Source organism: Bradysia coprophila, unplaced genomic scaffold, assembly GCF_014529535.1.
Source record: "Bradysia coprophila strain Holo2 unplaced genomic scaffold, BU_Bcop_v1 contig_151, whole genome shotgun sequence".
Taxonomy (NCBI): Eukaryota; Metazoa; Arthropoda; class Insecta; order Diptera; family Sciaridae; genus Bradysia; species Bradysia coprophila.
In genome coordinates, this window is record NW_023503423.1 from 60195 (window position 1) to 80646 (window position 20452).

At 35.1% G+C, this 20452-nt stretch overlaps 1 protein-coding gene and 1 long non-coding RNA gene across 12 annotated transcripts in view; one reads left to right on the forward strand and one right to left on the reverse strand.

Annotated features, from left to right (window-relative positions):
- The window catches only part of LOC119074966 (protein kinase shaggy-like), a 42987-nt gene that overhangs the window by 19340 nt on the left and 3195 nt on the right, over positions 1 to 20452 (reverse strand). For 2 of the 11 annotated variants that reach the window (XM_037181367.1, XM_037181366.1), the window contains one exon: positions 14590 to 14613. The exons of 2 other annotated variants lie outside the window; for them this stretch is intronic. In XM_037181367.1, coding sequence (XP_037037262.1) covers positions 14590 to 14613 — 24 coding nt within the window. Of the gene's footprint in view, positions 1 to 5210; positions 5937 to 8183; positions 9004 to 14589; positions 14614 to 17310; positions 17752 to 20452 lie in introns of those variants that run through there. 7 more of the 11 variants (XM_037181359.1, XM_037181358.1, XM_037181362.1 and 4 more) reach the window with 7 other exon arrangements.
- LOC119074970 lies at positions 7262 to 17955 on the forward strand. The gene is made up of 3 exons (XR_005087283.1): positions 7262 to 7467; positions 12736 to 12738; positions 17943 to 17955. It is a non-coding gene; the product is annotated as an uncharacterized LOC119074970 (long non-coding RNA).

Sequence of the window (20452 nt, forward strand, 5' to 3'; positions counted from 1 at the left end):
GGTTCTCTTTTCAGATTTCAGCACAGGACAGGACGCATCTAATCATGTGTGCATTTCCGTAATGATGCACTCCTTTGGGACCTTAAAATTAGGCATGGGCGATAATGATAATGATTATCGATAATTATCAACAAAATATAATATCACAAAGACACTTGGTCCGGACGTTATTTGAATTTTAAATCTCATTTGCCAACTGTCTACAAACGCAACACAGTCACACTGCTAGCAGAGAAGATTCTTCTATTGTCTGAACCCGAGTTCCACAACAAAAACTTTGAATTGCTGAGAGAAACTTTAGCCAAGAATATGTACCCGAATGGTTTGGTTGAATGTATGATCAAAAAAGCACACGAAAAGTTTACAAAGAATGGAGATGTGAAACCGATCAAAGAGAAACTCCCGATAGCTGCCGTACCCTATGTTAAAGGCCTGTTTGAGAAACTGAAAGCCATATGCAAGGATGACGTCATGCTGGTTGGAAAAGGCGACAACACGTTGAAGAAGTCTATTTTTAGTAGACTCAAAGATCCGACGCCAAAGTTACATTGTTCACATTTGGTGTACTGTATTCCCTGTTCGTGCGGGTACAAATACGTTGACCAGACATTACAGCTTTGGAAGGACAGAATCTATCAACATAAGTACAACATAAGCATTAAGAACAGTAACCACAGTGCCTTATGTGATCACGCTATTACGAACAATCATACACCGTTGTGGGATAAAGTTAAAATTGTTGTTCGTGAAAGTCAGCAGAAGAAAAGAGACATTTTAGAGATGATTGCGGTGAAGAAGACACCGAATTGTCTGAATAAACACACCGATTGTATAATGTTATCTACTGCCTATAATAACGTGATTTGATGTTACTTTCTGTACTTAATGCTTTCATCTAGTAGAAATTCATTTTTGTTTTATCCTCTCTCTTTACGTTTTGATTTTGATCTAAATCGATTTAGTATTGAATTTAATTGACGATGCACACAAGTGCTTATTTTTGTGCTTTAAAAGAATTGAGGTAAAAAAGAAACCTTTGCGCTGTATAATGATATTCTGTGTTCTCATTATGTTTATGTTTTTAGCCACTGAAGATGGTATCTATTTGGTACCGAAATTGATTTGGCAGAATAAAAGTATTTTAACTGAGCAAATCCGATTTTAATCAAGAAAAAAAAAAATAATATAATTATTGATATTTTCGGTCCGAAAATCGGATATTTATCGATATATTGCGATATATCGGTATATTATCATGAAATTTCAGATAAATATCAAAATATCGATAATTTGATAATTATCGAATTTCGATATTTCGATAATTATCAAATTATCGATAACGATATGATTAATCGATTATCGATAATTTCTTTCGATTGATATTATTGATAATTATTCGAAATATTATATATACTTTTTCGCAATTCCGGTCCATAATCATCACCTTTCCATGCATCCATTTAATGTCGTTTTGAAGGTATTTATTTCACTGTATTTCTGGACACGCAGTGCGATATCACGAAGAACCTATTACCTTCAACGAAGGAATAAATCTTGCATTGACCAGAAATCGAACCCCCGACACCAAAAGGTTTTTGAACACAAAGCAGCGACGTATTGTTGAAGCGTATATACTAAGCATTGACTACTCGATTTCATTCAACGCGTCTCTTTACATCACATTGCAATGTGTATTATAATGCAGCCTTCTTGATCGTTCAAATGAATTTCTGTATACACAAGAATTTTGGAACAAAATGTAGGCGATGTTTTGCATTGGAAAGGTGATTATGGCCCGAAATTGCGAAAAACGTTGTATCTATCACGGTAGGTATGCCGGTATTTTTTCGCACACGACGTCTTGTCGACCTCGGCTTCGCCTCGGGTCGACAATCGACATCTAGTGCGAAAAAATACCTTCCTACCTACCTTGGTAGATAAATAACTAAAAATGCACATTCGGTTGTCTAACTACACTGAAAACGTTTTTCGTACCAATTTTACCGTTGATTAGGAATGAATATTCCAAAATGGTACAATGTACCAATTTATTTGGTGAGTCGTACCAATCGTTTGTATGCTGCACAAATTAATTGGTACAAGGTACCAATTTGACCGTTGATTCCAAATCAACGGTAAAATTAGTAGATTTTATTTTCAGTGATAATAAATGTCATTGTCTTTCACTGACATACCAATATAACTTGATGAAAATCTCTTGTTCATCGAACTAATTTTGTTTGAGGTTTTCGACAACATCTGTTAGACCAGTACAGTTGAGAATATGTTTTTGCAAAAAAAAGGTTATGTCATCTGTGGATGAAATCGTCGTGGTTCGGGTTGTCAAAGTTCGCGTTTACAGTTATTTGGAACAAACCTATCTGGTTCCAAGCAGTTTTCAACGGACTCTGTAATAATAACTGTGACTATTACGTAATGAACCATATTTCATTTAATCAAGTCGAGATAAGGCATTAAATTGCCTGTTTTCATTTTGATTTGTGTTCGTGCTTTAGAAGAACATTTTTTAGTATTCAAATACATCAGAATATTGCTCGCTTAGCACATGAGATTTTTATTATACTCAAATTGTGAAATGGAAAAAATGAAGTTGATAATTGAATGAAGATCAACCGTTCAGGACTTATTATTTATTTGGCAAGTGTGCAAAAATAACATGCTAATAAGAGATTCGTTTGTTTGATTTTAAAAGCAAAAAATTAAAAACAAGCAAACAAAACTCATAGCACCATGCAAATAAACAATTTCTCGTGAACTGAGTTAACATAGCCCTACCAATTACTATTTTAAATAAGATTTTAGTATTTTAGTTGATAAGTGCTAAAAAAATTATTTATTTTAGAAAAAGTGCGCACTGAATTTTAAAAAAAATTGAATTGTTTCCAAAATAGCTGTAGCCGCGTCATTGTCATTTTATACATAGCAAACGATTTTTCGGACGTTTCGTCAGACAGTAAATTAGTGTGCGTAGTTGAACTTAATTTATTACTGCTTCGAATTTTATTATCGAGCATACGACTTTTTAATAGTTTCTATGGCTTCGAATTTTTATCAGTCCAATAAGGAAATGGAGAACGAATCTTCCTTCATCATAATAATTCAAATAAAAATTGGATTACAGATTGTAACAATCGTTAAGTCAAGTCATAAGTAAGCTGTTATACTCATTTTTAAGTTAAAGATCCATTTCAGACCAACTAAGAAATCTTCTCACAACTTTATAGAAAAATGGTGGAATAAATGGTGAAATACGTTTATAGAACTTCACAACAGCTCGGTTGTCAGCTCTTTCAGTTTCAAAAATTTGCTATTTTCACCGTTATAATTCTCACCTTTACACCTTTGTCAGTTTCATTTTTACCGAGTTACTACTAAAATGAAGCCCGTGGTTATTTTGTTAATGGAATAAATAGTACTGCCGCTTTACAATCGTCATAATTTTTCGAAAAAAAAAAACAAAATTCAAAATTCGGTCAAGGTTTACTCGAGATGTAAGCAACAACATCACCTTCACTCTATCCGATATGTGCGCTCACACCCCAAGGAATCTAGCTCACGATTCGTTGAATCGGCTTTCATAAACTTTAAATTGTAGATACATCTCATTTCACTTACAAGTGTAACGTTTAAATGTCCCCATATATTTTTACTTGGAACCGTACTTTTCATGTTTCATGCACTTCTTTCGACATCCTCAGTATGTAAAATCAATTACATAACGGGATAAAAAGATGAAAGGTCTCGATTTCGTGTGTTTATTGACCTCTACGTTTCATGGATCACTAGTTATGTAAAATACTATTGAAAACCCTAAAGTGCTTTGGAGGACCCAGCTTGTTGGATGGTACTGACCGAAAATTATCAAATTTCGAACGTAGCCAATGCCAAACGGGGTAAAAAATTCCAAAGTAGATTTCGTTTTACCCAACTTTGAGTGCAGACGACAGACTTTGTTTTCATATAAATTATGCAAATAAAATCCATTAGTACGCCTGTATTTTCTCGCATAGGATATCTTGTCTAACCTCAGGTTGACAATCGACATCTGGTGCTAGAAAATACCTTTGTACCTGTCTTAGTAGCTTTGGACGCGAAATCACGTGTAAATTTACAATGAAAACAAAATCAGAAACACAGCTACGGTATTCACGCCGTAAGTGTGCTGCAGAACTTGAATTTTGGGCGAGTCAGTAGATGAACAAATGAAATAGAACTTCAATGCACTCTGTTATGAGCATATCGTGAGCGCGGTATTTTATGCAGCTTAGCACTTGTTACTATCAATTTAAGTGGCGTCAATTAAGTTTCAAATTGAACTGTAACAGAGTCAACATAGGTTGAAAAGGCCACTTACGAGCCTCATTAAGAATTTTTGTGTCAAATAACTTAATTATAAACGATATTAGTCGGAGTTTGACACCTAGACTCATGTACAAGAACATTGTATTCTATAATGCTAATTTTATCAATTTATCAATAAAGTGATTGAAGTCAAAGTGCTGTGAGCACCAGGACCAGAAAAACACCATAAAACGACATCTGATTTGAACAAGATTTTTGTTGAGATGTTTTATGGGTGCTCGTAATTACAACACGTCGAAAGGACTGTTTACCGCTTAGGTGCATTTCTTTTTTTGCTGCAAAAACACAAACGTTTACCTCATTTTGTCTATAAATTCTAATCTAATCCAATAATTCAATCTTTTTTAACATGACAATTGACGTTAAATGAGTCAATAATTTTTACACTGTAAATCTTAGAATTTGTCCCTCTACCAATTCTAACGTAAGTCTTAAGTCCTCACTGTCGCTGGTGCTGGTTCTCAGAAACAGTTCAGGGGGTTTTGCTAAGATTTGTTTACTGGAATAGCACTTCCATCACTGGTGAAAAAAAAAACGTAAGTTTAACATCAAACTGTCGACAACAGTACGGGCTTCCCGGGAGTGTCACTCCCGTGATCCCGCACTTTTTCCACCAGCAACTTCCATCCCCCAACTCACTTCGTTCAGGGTACGACTCGCGAAATTGCGTAAAATCTATATAAAATCAGTGGAAACGTTGACAACGAATAAAATCGGAACAACTAACATTAGAAATAAACCGGACGAAGAATAGCCAGCAAACAGGTCAGAAGTAAGAGTCTTAGAGCAAGTTTCGAATTCTGTTTTTGTACTTTACTAAAACTTACAAAATGAATTTTTCAGTCGTCTGCATATTTTCGAAAAGCTGACGCACGACGGAGTTTTTTCTTCTATTGCGAACGCGTCAATGCATTCTTCTGTACCGTACGTTAATCTTTTCTTCGGTTGCTTATTTGTCTTCTTTTTCTTCTTATATTTTTCTCTGATCTGGGGACTACCATTGTCGTCAATGTAGCACAACACATCTTGTAGTCCATCCGATTTATTTATTAATTTCGGATCTAAATAGCTATCCTGCACACTATTAACGGTTGTGGTCCGATTTTTCTTTACTTTATCTTTTGTTTTATCACTTTTACCAATATCACAATATTGACGATTCTCCTCACTTTTTAATGCACTTATGATATCATCCGACTCATTATTGTTGTTAATTATTTCACTTAAATCAGAGCCGGACACTTTTGATTTACCAAAACTCTCGAAACCACTTTCCAGTGATATCAATCGATTTCGAACGGTCACTTTTTTCTCCGTTTGATCGGGATCAGATATTGCACTGTCATTGAAACTGTCAAAATTGTTGGCTAAATCCAATGTATTAAAACTGCTGCTTGTGCTGGATGCATTCTCATCGAATCCCTGGTCCAATGTTTTGTCAATTTTTCCATTTATTGGAACCGGTTGTGTTTTTTCGACTTGACATTTCATTATGAATTTTTGAATATTTTGAATTTAGTTCGGTTATTGATTTCAAACGCTGAGTACTGCATCTACATTATTAAATTAGTTCAATATTTTGTTGATTTGGATTTACTTGATATTTACGTCTTTGAATATATATAATGTTGTAATTAAGTAGAATTTTCTTCTTCTTTTTTTAATTATAGCAATCAATCAATATTGTGATTGATAAACTTATGACCTCCTCTTGCAATTTTCAAATAAATCTCTTAAGCTTACTCGGAAATTAAGATCAATATTTTCGTTCTTTTAGCATTAATTAAATGAAATGTAACGAGTGAATTATTTATTTATTTATTTTTCTTCATAATTTTTTGTGTGAAATGACTAGTCCAGGTCCTTGTGTCGTAAAAAAGGGCTCCGTGCGCCTTAAGTTCTTTAAGATTTTTCTTTGTTCCATATTGTCTGCCACGAAAAGTTGTGTAACAATTTTTTTTTCCGGAAAATGGAAAATCGTTTTTCCGGCCAGAAAAGCCATTCATATGAAAACCTTCAAAGTCGAATATCTCCGAAAATACAATGTTTTTTTGAAAAATTTCTTCTGTTCTGGAAAGTATGGCTCATTACCGATATTTCATGGAAGAACTTTTTTTTAGAGGAATTGGAATGGAGTCGTTATTAGGGTTCACCTAAAAAGTGTCCCGGAAAATTCATCAACTTTGAAGCCATTTTCCCTGGCCATTTCGAATTTATTTTTCATAAAAGTGGTGTCATTCGAAAGCTACATTCAAGTACTTCTGATTTCAGCCGGCTGGGCATGATATGATCCATGTTCGGGAGCCTGAGATGTGACCTGAGAAAGTCATGTATGTCCAGTCCATATAAGGATTTTTCAAGTTTTTTCTAGATCAATAAAAGATAGGTAGCTACAATTTGGGATACTAGTTCCAGTGTTTCTTATACATACAACTCGTCACTAATTCCCCTCTCCTTGATTTCGGTTCAAGGATTATGGGAAGTTCCATATTTGGGATGTTATTGATGGTTTTCCCTATGAAAATATTTATATACTTTACGAAAGCATTTTCGTGTGACATAACAATTTTATTGGTCCCGTTCCAGGATGAAATAATTTTTGCGACTGTTTATGGAGTAACCCATCAAAAATAATGTGGAATCCTTACGTTTCTAGCTCTTCTTTGTTCTAGACACTCGACATTTCTCACGCTTTTGGCAATTTTTTCGGCTAACATTTGAACTTTTAACAAGTTTGAAGACACCAGAGGTCAGTTCCTAAAAATAAGTCACGTCTTCATGGTCCACTGTCTTCCCTACCCTAGAACTATAGAATTACATGGAATTCTTTCGGTTTTTCTGGTTCCTTCCTGTTTTTTTTTTATGAACTGGCCTGTTGTTACCTTAACCATCGACAGACTTCAGAAAGGAACCAAAAAAATCTTCAGAATTCCCTGCAGTTCTGTAGTTCTAGGGTAGGGAAGACGGTGGACCATGAAGACGTGACTTATTTTTAGGAACTGACCTCTGGTGACTTCAAACTTGTTAAAAGTTCAAATGTTAGGCGAAAAAATTGCCAAAAACGTGAGAAATGTCGAGTGTCTAGTGTCTAAAAAAAAGTTCTTCCATAAAATATAGGTAAGGGTAATGAAGGTTTTCATATGAATGGCTTTTCCAGCCGGAAAAACGATTTTCCGGAACAAAGAAAAATCTTAAAGAACTTTAGGCGCACGGAGTTACACAAGTACCTGGACTAGACCCAAAATTAGCTCTTCACAGCAGTCAAACAACTCAAAAAAAATCGTTTCAAGCCGACTAGAAAATGGAAAATACCATCAGTATGAAAATTGTTCCAAAATGTTGAAATTTTAGTGCAATCAGTTTTGATCGCTGAAATTTTTTGCACAAAATAAATTAAAAGGTGGTGGGACATGGTCAATAATATCGTCTAAAATTTAAAACGACTGTGTCGTATCTTCTAATTTAAAAAAAAGGATTCCAGTTTCATTTCAAAGAGTGAAAAGAATTATCTTATTAATCAGTCAATAAACGTGAACGTCTTAAAAATTAATCGTAGTAAAAACGATAATTTAACAACAATTCAGCAAAAAGAGAGCAAATAACTCGTAACGAGTCATGAGATATATTTTTTTTTAATTGCAAATAGTTGACGTCATATCAGCAGTTTGAAGAAAAACTATTTCATTGAACCGAATTTACCGAAACAGCGTTATTCTACTTATGAATTTTGTTAATCCAATGAATCATTTTTAACAAGAAAATCCAAATAATAAAGCTTGATAAAATGGCTTAACATTTACCCAACAAAACTGTCGTGATTTTGTGTGTATTATTTATATCGCAGACTTTTTATTATCAAAAACAAAATAGTGATTACAGATTTCCGAAGACGCACAGAGAGATTTTTGTTGAATTCGTTTAAAATATTTGGTTTTTTATGTTGTAAAAAAATCACACGCCATTCCGTTAGTTTATTTCACACTCACGCAATTCTAAAAATAAACGTCTTAGCGTGTCACAGCGTCTATTTTGATAATCCGAAAACAGCATTGACAAAATCAATTTATTTCAATTAATTTTCATTCAAAGAGTGCCACTAAGTATTTTATTTCAACAGTTTCAATGGGATATGCGATTTTTCTCAAATTGTCAAATGAGATTTCGAAAATTCTAATAATTTTTGTGATAGAACAAAATCAAAACACTGCCCGATTATTCTACCATTTTCGGAATTTGGTTCTATTACACTCACTCACAAAATATATTTGTCAAATTTCTGCATATAAAAATTCACCTGCGGTAACTTAGCAGTCAGGATAAAAGTTATTGTGCACAGTGAAACGGATCTTTTTTTTGTGTTGAAAAAAATGACGTAATTTTTAATCGAAATAGCGAAAGTTATCATCCCGAATCGGTGTTACCAAATCTATTTTAATGTCAAACCGTTTCAAGAAATTTTACAAGTTTTTTAATGCAAAATTTTAAAGCATTACAATGACCGATACAATTAAGAAAACTTTTTTTTACAAAACCTGTCGGTAAAATCCTAAAAATCTAGATTTGAAATCCAAAATTTTCCATTGATTACTTCTTGCCTATCACTTTAGAGATTCATCCACAACTGTATTATACATTTCATTTGAACAGTATCAAGCACACACCATGCTCACCAACATACGCTGTGTGTATTTTATCTGCTCTGTGTGTTTATTTTTTACTTCTTCTTTACGTATTTTATGTGTGCGTTTCACTTCAGTTTAACAGAGACCGAACAGAAATTGTGTATTAGCACATGAGTGTGTATCACACACAATTTAAATAAAACAAAACTGTATTTATAACCACAGCGAAAAAAAATGTGGTGCTGTCGGACTGGTGACGATTCTTTTTTTTTTGCTTAAAATATCTAAAGTGAATGTATTGGTTTTTAGTGAACGATGCAAAGGAACGGAAAAAATTCGTACACTATACCACGTTTATAAGTTGGTCTTACACACACGGAATTTTGAAAAGCAACACATTTTCTGTTTCTGTGTTTTACTTGAGTTTCTGATTTCTCCATATAAAAATACATGCAAAATTCACAAAAAACCAGTAAACCACGAAACAGAAAATGTGTCGGTTTTCAAAATTCCGTGAGTGTATGTCTTAAAAATTTAAAGCGAGACGAATCCATTTTTCTGATTTCAATTCACTTAACATCGAATTGCCGGCTATCTGGTGAAAAAAGCAATGTACTTTGCTTGTATATGTGTCGTGCTTGTCGAATTGTGTTAAGGTTAAGTGATAGTTGGCGATATAAAAAGGTTTTGATTTAAGAAAACAATAATTGAATGTCTTAGGAGCATTTAGATTACCAACAGTCTAGTAGTAACTTAATTGAATAAAATTTGACGTAAACACTATCTATTACGCTCAAATGATACTACGCTCATTCGAAATTTCTGGTCGCGAGATTTACTTACGAGGCTTAAGGCCAACACACAGTAGCATATAGTGTCATCTGGAATTCGATATTTCTATCAGCTAAAATCGGTTAAAACCTGTTTTGACAATTGAAGTATCATATTCCCAACTGACACTAGATGCCTATAGTTACTTACTATAGTTACACATGCGAAGGAGACCTAACCTGTCAACTTTGACAGTATAACAAAAGAAAAATTTGAATTGGGTCTCATTCGCGTTGGGGTTTCAAACAGTTTCCTCCATCAGAGGCTAAAAAATTATTGAATAAGTGACTTGGAACTCTTTATTGTAAAACCTATAAAACTTGCCTAACTACTTTGTTTTCGTGTATTTGTTGATCCGAGGCGCAGCCTAAATTCACACGAAAACTCTACTTTTCACCTTTTTATCCCTTGTCATGTAATAGTATTTTACATGACTAGGGATAAAAAGATGAAAAGTAGAGTTTTCGTGTGAATTTTGTTGATCCGAGTTATGTAATGGATTTTACATGCTGAGGGCATCGAAAGAAGTGCTCGAAACATGAAAAGTACGATTTTTGACGCATGTAGCATGTAAATACTATTACATGCTGAAAACCGTACTTTTCATGTTTCAAGCACTACTTTACACGTCCTTAGCATCCATCAGTAAAATCCATTACTCAAACACATAAAGTTAACTTTACTTACACGCTGGCGAAACTTTACTTCAAGTTTCTGAGTAATAGGAGAATGTAGTTTAGAAACTAAGGGTAAAATCTATTACAATCTAGTACTTTTCTTCATAAAAAGACTGCTGTCACTGAATTATTTTTTCATTAACAAACTTCACTGCTGTGACATTTCATTGGAATGAACTAATGTGAAGTTGTTACACAAAAAAATAGTACAGTGAGATTGAAGTACTATAAAAAAATGTGGCGCCTCTACAGGCCAACCGACTAGGCGAATAGTTCCAAACAATTACTTAAGTTATTTTATTGCTTGCCCCATGCGAAAATTGATTCTTACATATCAATTTGTCCCCTGCGAAAATGGTCTCTCACAGTCATTTACGGAAAACGAGTTTTCGTGGGGTGCAGCCACATAAAGAAGAATGCATCATCTGAAATATTTTATGTCTTTCAATATAAAAACAAAAAAAGGTTATTGATGTTTTGTGTTTTTGGACCTAAATTTTGCGGTGGCATGAGTTCAATGTAGCAAAAGCATTTAAGTTATTTCAGCAAAATAAAATTACAAAACTGAAAGTGTCAGACATTTTTGTTGTAGAAATAATTACAATGTTCGTAATGAACACATATGGCAAACACTTTAAGTTGCGTATTTTTCACTTATATTCGAAAACACTGAACACTTTGCTTATGTTAGACACAATTCACTTCACTTCATTAATGCATTATCATAAAACGAAAAACAATTCAACGATAACATGCCACCAATTGTTGCTAGCAATGCCACATTTTGTTTTTTTTTTCTTCAGAGAGATGTTAATATGGCGACTGGGACGTCGTTTCGACAGATAGAGGTAGCATGTGAATGACATTTGGTTCAGTTGAATCGTATGGGAGAGGACTGCAACCAATTTACATATATATTTACACATATCTCTCGAATCAAAACCACTTCACATATTACATCTATCTGTCGAAACGACCCAGTCGTCATATTAGCATCTCTTTGGTTTTCTTGGTTTTGTCTACGGATAGGTATAATCGTATAAGAGAAGTTTTTGTTTCTGCGTTAAGAAATTGATATGTAAGAATCAATTTTCGCATGGGCAAGCAATAAAATAGAATACGGCGCATGCTGCTGGCATGATTCCTTAATTCGGAAATAATTTTGAGATACTCGCAAACTCCGAGGCAAACTCACTTGTGTGTTGTTGAGCAACTTCCTTCGGTAACTGTTAGTTTCGACAAGTGTAGTTACAACCCTCGCCTTCGGCTCAGATATGTAAACTCTACACTTGTCCCTCATGTAATGAATCATTTTCGCAGCATGCACTGTAACCTACTATTACTCACAAGAAATGAGTTCTAACTTTTAACGTTCGTGTCAATGAAGTAATGACTCATTTCCCGGGAGTAGGTAACATAATTGGTAATGGAATAAATGGTCGGCTACGCCTCTATCGGTATATTTCACACAAGAAATGCTATTCCTAGCATTTGTTTCATTATTGGTAAGCAATCTACACTTAAAACCGGTCGGTGTAGGTTGTTAGTGTTCCTCTTCGTAATGATTTTCATAAACAACTTGTAGAGTGTTGACAATAGGCTTATGGGTCGGTAATTTTCCAGCTTTGTTATGTCTCCTTTTTTATGCAGCAATGTAATTACCGCATTTTCCCAGGCTTCTGGTACTTCTTCCCATTGGAGACATTGATTAAACAAAGCCGTGATTGCCTTTAACAAGGAGTCTCCACCCAGTTTAATGGCTTCCACTGGAACACCATCTTCTCCGGGAGACTTTTTGTTTTTCATCTCGGCTACTGCAGCTTTGACTTCATCCACAGTTATGTCGGGCATATCCTCCGATCCCACGTTTCTTATTACGTTGAACAAGCTGCTTTCAGATCTGGTTTCAGCACAAACGACCATTTGCAGGTGATGAGAACGCTTATTGAGAAGTGTCGTGAATACAACATCGACATAGTCTTGCTATTCATAGACTTCGAAAAAGCTTTCGATTCAGTGGAAACATGGTCGATATTGGACGCATTAGACGAATGTAGAGTAGACTCAAGGTACTCCAACACAATTCGATATGTGTACAAAAATGCTACTTCATGTATAAAACTTCATAAGAGCACGGAAAAATTCAGAATTGGCCGAGGTGTAAGGCAGGGTGACACCATTTCACCGAAATTATTCACGGCGATTCTGCAGAGTATTTTTAGGAAGTTAAACTGGAGTAAAATGGGAATAAAGATAAATGGAGAGTACCTGAGCAATCTCCGCTTCGCTGATGACATTGTACCGATAGCAGCGAGTTTAGGTCAGGCTCAGCTTATGCTACAACAGTTAAGTGAAGAGGCGAGCAAAGTTGGCCTCAAGATGAACTTATCGAAAACAAAAGTCATGACCAACATCGGGGACGATAGAGAAATCAAAATTGGTGACACTGTCATTGAACGAGTCGACAGCTATGTATATCTAGGACATAAACTGAAGTTAGGTCTGGACAACCAAACTGCAGAAATAAGACGTAGGATTGGTCTTGCATGGGCAGCGTTCGGAAAACTCAGACTAATTTTCAAAAGCAAAATGAATAATAGTCTAAAACGCAAAGTTTTCGACACTTGTGTCCTTCCAGTGCTCACTTATGGAGCGGAAACGTTAACTTTAACAAAAGCATCCGAAGATAAATTGAGAGTGACACAAAGAGCCATGGAACGGAGTATGCTTGGAATAACACTCAGAGACAGAATGACGAATCAATGGATTCGACAACAAACCAGGGTCGTTGATGTCATGGAAAGAATAGCATCTCTGAAATGGAGCTGGGCGGGACATATTGCAAGAAGGACAGACGAACGTTGGACCAAAAAGATCATGAACTGGCGACCATATAAAAGACGAGCTATAGGTAGACCACCAGAGAGATGGACAAACGGAATTAAGAATATTGCAGGTACAAACTGGCAGCAAATGGCAATGGATCGTACGAAATGGAAAGAAGTTGGAGAGGCCTACATCCAGCAGTGGATAGAAACAGGCTGAAAAAGAAGAAGAAGAAGGTGTAGGTTGGGTTTCAGCTATTAATTTTGTTGCTTACTTATTGTCTAATGACATGTAGTAACGACGACGTTGCGTATGTATAGGAGGACGTGTGTGGATTGAAAACGCCTCGCAATAACAACCACACAAAGCTTTTCCTAATCCCTAATAATTTTATTGTAAACAAAAATTTTTGAAAGAACAAAATGTGACTTCATTTCTTACATTTATCCGTCTGAACGTCTAAAACTTAGACTCTAAGTGTCTGAAGTGGACAAATATTCGCCTCTAAAGTAGAAATATTTAATTAAAAAACCGCCCGCCTGAATATTTCTTTGTTAGAAGTTGTAATAAATAACGTTGTACTGTAACAACAAAATTACATTTACAAGATTTTATCTGCTAGTGCGACAAATAGATAGGTAATGGCGACACCTATCTGTTAGGAAGATAGAAAGGGTTCTGGCACATTCATAATATATACTACCTAAGTGCTTCCAATTTTTTATTTTGGCTTGAGGGAAGGTTATAGTGGAGCCGAAAGCTCACTAGTTACACTAGTCAAAACATTTTGAAGGTAATGTACTATTTACCCGAGTAAAAATAAAAGTCTCAAAGGTTCGAAAAGAGACGACTCAAATCCTTTGTATTGTGAGACGTCTCTTTTCAAACCTTTGAGACTTTTATTTTTACTCGGGTACGATTTCTGGAAGCAGATTTTCAGAGGGAAAATGTTGACAACGCAACGCCAGTCTCGCAGGATAGACACTACGTGACGAGTGTTATCACTTGAAAGACCTTGATGTGATGTACAACACACGTTAAAAATCAACTGAGACCAATTGTACACAAAATGGGCAGTCGCAACTAGGTCAATGTTTTTAAATAGGGCTTCAAAAAATCCATTCTTATCTTTGGTGATTGCTGTTTAAAAACACAAACGTAAAGAAAGTACTTTGAACAATTGATTCGCAGTTCAATTCAAAGAAAGTAACAAATGGAAATAATTATCAACATATCATAATCATACATACATAAAGGAAATATGGATGATGTACCTGAAAAACATAAAACTAAATTTAAATAAAAAAACAATATTTTAACTTTGTAACTAATAATGAGTTTTCAAATTCTAAATGAAATCCGAAACCAAAATCAAAATGAATAATTCCCTTGACTGTTAAGTCCAGGGTCTTATTCCATTGACTGAAAGTCAAGGGTCTTACGCCAGAAAATACCATAAAATGGTTGTAACCTAACAATGTATGAAATGTGAATAAAAACGTAATTGTTGGTAACCTATTTTTCTTTGTCATCATGATAACTTGAGTAAAAGAGAGAAACATTTATTTAACATAAAAGGTGCTGCTTGCATAACATAAGTTGCTTAATTACACAGCATATTGATCAATCCAGTGGACATCGTCATTACAACCGATTTTGATGATTTTTTTTTCATCGACGAGGAATGGGATTCCTGAGGTTAAGTTCGAAGATGGGCCATATCGGGATAAGGTTCTGGAAATTATTCCAGAAAAACAGGATTTTACTCTGTTGATAATTGATATAATTGATAATTTCCTTCACAGATTCCCAAAATTACACATTTGTAAGGTCAAGTTCGACGATATACATATACCCAAAATACACTACAGTGAGTATATAGTATTAAAAAAGTCAAGCAAATCTAACATAAGACAACTCCTACGAGTGTGAAGTTTGCAGCCCGAGCGAAGCGAGCGTTGTAATTCACACGAGTTGCGATTATTTATTGCAAAATTAGACAGCTCGGACGAGTGAGAAGTTTGCGGCCGAGCGAAGCGAAGGTCTTAATTGACACGAATAGTAAACAACTCGGGTCTTTATGGATTTTATTAGACAATTTGAACGAATGCGGGGTGACAGCATTTCAGTTTTGTGGGGTAAAAGATATCAAATTGAGGGGATGTGTTAGATTATAACGTCTATAACTTGACAAAAAGGCGCAGACTTTAAAACACAACACAATTTCATTGTGTTCTTATCGGGTGCGACTTTTCGTCACGTTATAGACGATTAATCTGATATCATCACAGTTACCTACAACTGTTCTAAACTAAGAACCTAATATAGTCGAGAATATTCACGGAGAGACATCTTACCATTAGTTCAGAATAAAAAGAAGTAGCATTTCAATATTCGACCCGAATTTCACTTTTGAAACTTGGGAATTCAGATTACCCTGAGAGTCCGTACGTAAAACGAAAGCGAGAAAGAAAAAGTGACTTCAACTTAAATTTGAGAAACCGGCTATCTATATTTTATAATTGGGTGGTGAAAGTTATAGCACAAGATTCTCTTTATAAATGCTAAAGATTATTTCTCAAATATTGTCGTTCTGCTTTCAATTAAAATAACGCAAATTTTATGTTCTGAAATTTAAAAAAAAATATCTAGATATACGACTGCGTATACCTCACTAGAAGTGTCACTGAGCATTTGAAAAGTGTTTCTGAAGTTGTGAGCAAAGAGAATGGCCAACAGAACTCGTCCAAAAGAGAATATTTTTGTGAGAACAGATTTTCCTTTGCTACAAAAGAGATTCTTTTGCGGCAAACGAAAATCGTTTTTCACAAAAGAAGTCCGTTTCGGCTTTTCTCTCCGTGTATAATAAGTATCATTCTAAATTAAATTGTCTGTCGGAAAAGACATGTTGTTCTAGATTATTATATTGATCACTCTTGGAAGCCTACCAGATCCTGGAAAAATAACACGGAGTTTAACACGAGTCGTGATATTTTGCTTATTACAAAATAAATAAATTTATGAGTAAAATGAGATTATTTGTATTGTAAATTTTTTTAGATCCTAAGTAAGATGTGATGGTTCAAACAAATTGTTTGAGGTCAAAATATGGTCATTTGCTTGGACTACAGAAATGGTTCATTCTTAACCAGATGAAAAAATCAGTGAAAATAAATTAAGATATCTATAAAAGTCTAATCTTGACTAAGAAGTTTACCAATGACAAAAAACAACATTATTTTGGGAAAATTATCAGTCAAGGGACCCGACCCGCCCAAAATGTGGGACCTAGTATCATAAAATACGTTCACTATGATCAATTTTGTGAAATGTATGAAATGTTAGCAAAAAACGGAAAATACTGAAATGTATGTAACGCTTGATAGCACGATAACTTGAGTAATTCTGAACCGATTTCGTAAATTTTGCTTTTAATCAATGAGGAATAAAATTTCTCAAGTCAAGTTCGTAGATGAGCAATATCAACCTACTGATCTGGGAGTCCTCCCAGAAGATTTTTTTTCTGATATTTTGATAGCACGCTAACTTGAAAAATCCGGAACCAATATTAGAACTTTTGATTTTATTCGACGAAGAATGACATTTCTGAGGTCAAGTTCGTAGATGGTCAATGTTGGACTCATGATCTGGAAGTAATTCCCAAAAGCATTTTTGTCTGGTTTTTGGATTGCACGATAACTCGATAAATCCAGAACCAAAGAAAATTTGGTTTTATTCGACGAGGAATAACATTTTTGGGTTCAATTACGTAGACGGACAATATGGGATCAATATGGGTCTATCTCACGAGTCGGTCATCCGATTTCTATAAACTTTTTTTTTGTCGATTCGAACAATATAACATAGTTCTAAGGGTATTCTGAGTAAATGTCTAACAAAACTAATACCAATCCCATACAGTACAACGTATGTGTAGAGCCTTCGGTTTCTTTCAATAATGATATTTTTACCTTCTTCATTTAATTCGTCTCTTTGCAAACAAGCATACGCTTCCACAATTGGATTCAACATGGAAATGTCAATATAAGTGACGATTTCATCTGGAATTTGTTGGACTGTTTGATTGGTCGCACTGTCCTCGATAGGATTCAGACGTTGTGCTTCGTTGTTATGAACACAATTGCCATTTGAACCGTCACTAGTCTCAACATTATTTTCATCATCTTCTTCTTCTTCTTCAACTTTACACAAAATTTCCAGATATGGCACCATTTGTTCAACACTGACAACAAATCGTGTTGTCATTTCTGGACCGGGCTTTGAGTCACACATTTATAATTAAGACCGTTTTCAATTTCAAAACCGACAAACCGTTAGACTTTTTTTTCGCAAAGGAAGATGAGAACTGACATAAAATTAATTCTAATTAACTCTGTTCCAATTCAACCAATTTAATGTTAACAGATCACCCATTTCAATTAACCGATTAAAATCCGATGAAGGCTACGATTGCAGCAAGAAATTCGAATGTGTACATAGTGTGAGATTGATTTAAATTTGTTAGTGCGACAGTAATAGAAACAGAAAAGTGAAAACTTTTCTTTCTTCTATATTGAACAGAAATGCATTCGTAGAGTTGTAGTAAATAAGAGCAGAACTTGAAATTGAATTACTCAGGTGTATATTGAAAACAATGTCAGGTCATTAAATAAAATTCAGGAAGTCAAATGAGACATTGAATTTGTCTAATAACAAAGGATGATAAGTCAGATGTGCCATATAATATTGATCGTTCAACAGACGAGATAAACTGCAGTACATATAAATGTTACGTCAATGACTATGTATCGATTGGATGTTTCGTAAACTTTTCTTCGATTGGGTGTTTAAGAATAGTTATTTATGTAACGTGATGTATATGTGTGAGTGTTTTCTCGCACGCGATGTTCGTTTGTCTTACGAGCAACGCGAGTAAGACAAGAACATCAAAGTGCGAGAAAACACTCACACATATATACATCCAGTTACATACAACGTTTTATGCATGCGATGTTTCTCGTTTCAGTGCGAGAAAAGTTTTCTCGCACGCGATGAGAAACATCGTGTTGCATAAAGAAATTTGTGTATTACGTCTCACGACAATGTAAATCGCGCTGCGCTCCTATGACATATGCATTTACACTGCCTAATCACGTAAAGTTCGGTACGTACATGGTTCCGAATTTTTAGACCCGTACGAAGTACTGGGGTGTTATAAGTTTACGCATACGTTTGTAACACGTCGAATTGGACTCCCTGAGTAAGGGGAAACCTATTGTGGTTGTCCATAGATGCCAAATCAGCGAAAAAAAATGTCCGTCTGTCTGTGGGCTCTCTAACTTGAGTAAAACGCATCCGATTTTGAAAATTCTTTTTTTCCCCGTTTGTTAATGTCAAGAGACATGCTAAGTTCGAAGATGGGTGATTTCGGGTCAACCCCTCCCGAGCTGGGGCCCAATAAGTGTTTTTAGGTTTTTCGAAGATATCTCCGGACATTTAAATGCTACACTTGTATACATAGAGGTAGACTACCTAGAGGAATTATGACCGAAATTCTTTGAAAAATTATATCACACACACCACTAACACGAAAACGTCAACTTTGCTTTGCTTTTGACATTATGAGTCCCTTTACTTTTGACATTAAGAGTCCCGTGTACTGTCTGTACACGGAGCTGTCACACACACATTCAAATATATGATTTTTCATTTTAATTTGTCAGTTTGTTCTATTGAGAGGGCCCTTGCTTGTATATGGTACGTCAAATGAAAGATATTTACAATACCGATCGACAAAAAAGTTTATGGAAATCGGATCACCGACTCGTGAGTTAGAGCCCTTGGTGTGAGCCGATTGCTGTCACGATTGTTGATCAAGAACAAGAACTCTTTTGGCCAAAAAATTACGAAAAGTTAGACTTCTAAGAAATCATGTCTTAATATCGTCGGATGTAGTATCTCTCTTCACCAAAATACCAAGCGAATTAATCTATGCTGCCATTCATAAATAGTGGAGCACAATCAAGAACACACCAACTTACCAAAGATGAATTTCTGGAAGGTTTGCGTATTGTGATTGAAAAGTGCTGTTTTCAATACGAAGGAACCTTTTATAAACAAATTTTTGGCGCTCCAATGGGTTCACTGTCATCATCAGTTTTTGCCGATTTAAGTCTTGAAATTGTGGAAGATGTGGTCATCAATAAGCTTGGTTTCAAGCTACCATTCTTCTGGAGATATGTTGATGATATACTCACAGCGGTTCCAAAGGACAAAGCATATCAGACTCTGAAAGCATTTAATGACTACAACCCACATGTACAATTCACCATTGAAAAAGAATCCAATCAAAGAATTTCGTTTTTGGAATTGGTTATCATAAGAGACGGTTGTAGTATTAAATTGGATTGGTCAGGCAGATACATGAATTTTGAATCACACCTTCGACCTTCCATTGGCCTATAAGAAAAACACAGTCGCTTTGTTGACTGAAAAGTTTTTGGTACTATCTGATCCAGATTTTCACGAACAAAATTTCCGATTACTAAGAAACACGTTGCAGTCTAATGGATATCCTAGCAAATTGACGGAAGACATCGTTAGTAAAACGAAGTTGAAGATTGCAGAAAGAGACAGCCGTTCAACCCATGATCAACTACCAGCTCATGGACTACAACATGATAAGCCAACTGTAGCAATTCCGTATTCCAGAGGCTTGTTTGAAACTCTGAAATCAATTTGCAAAGAACATTTTACAACAGTTGGTAGAGGTGACAACAATGTTAAAAAATATTGTTTCAGTAGACTGAAAGATAAGACAGTCAAGTTGGGACAATCTAATGTTGTTTACAAAATCACATGCTCTTGTGATGCCATTTATATTGGACAGACGAAACAGAAGTTGAAAAGAAGAATGTACCAGCATAAATACAACGCCAAGATCAAGAACATTGATGATAGTGCCATCACCGAACATGCTGTTACATTAAATCATAAACCGAAGTGGGACGATGTAGAAATCCTCGAATTTGAATACAACAAGAAAAAACGTTGTGTTTTAGAAATGATTCACATAGGGAAGAACCCAAACTGAATCAATCCAAGAGAAAGAAT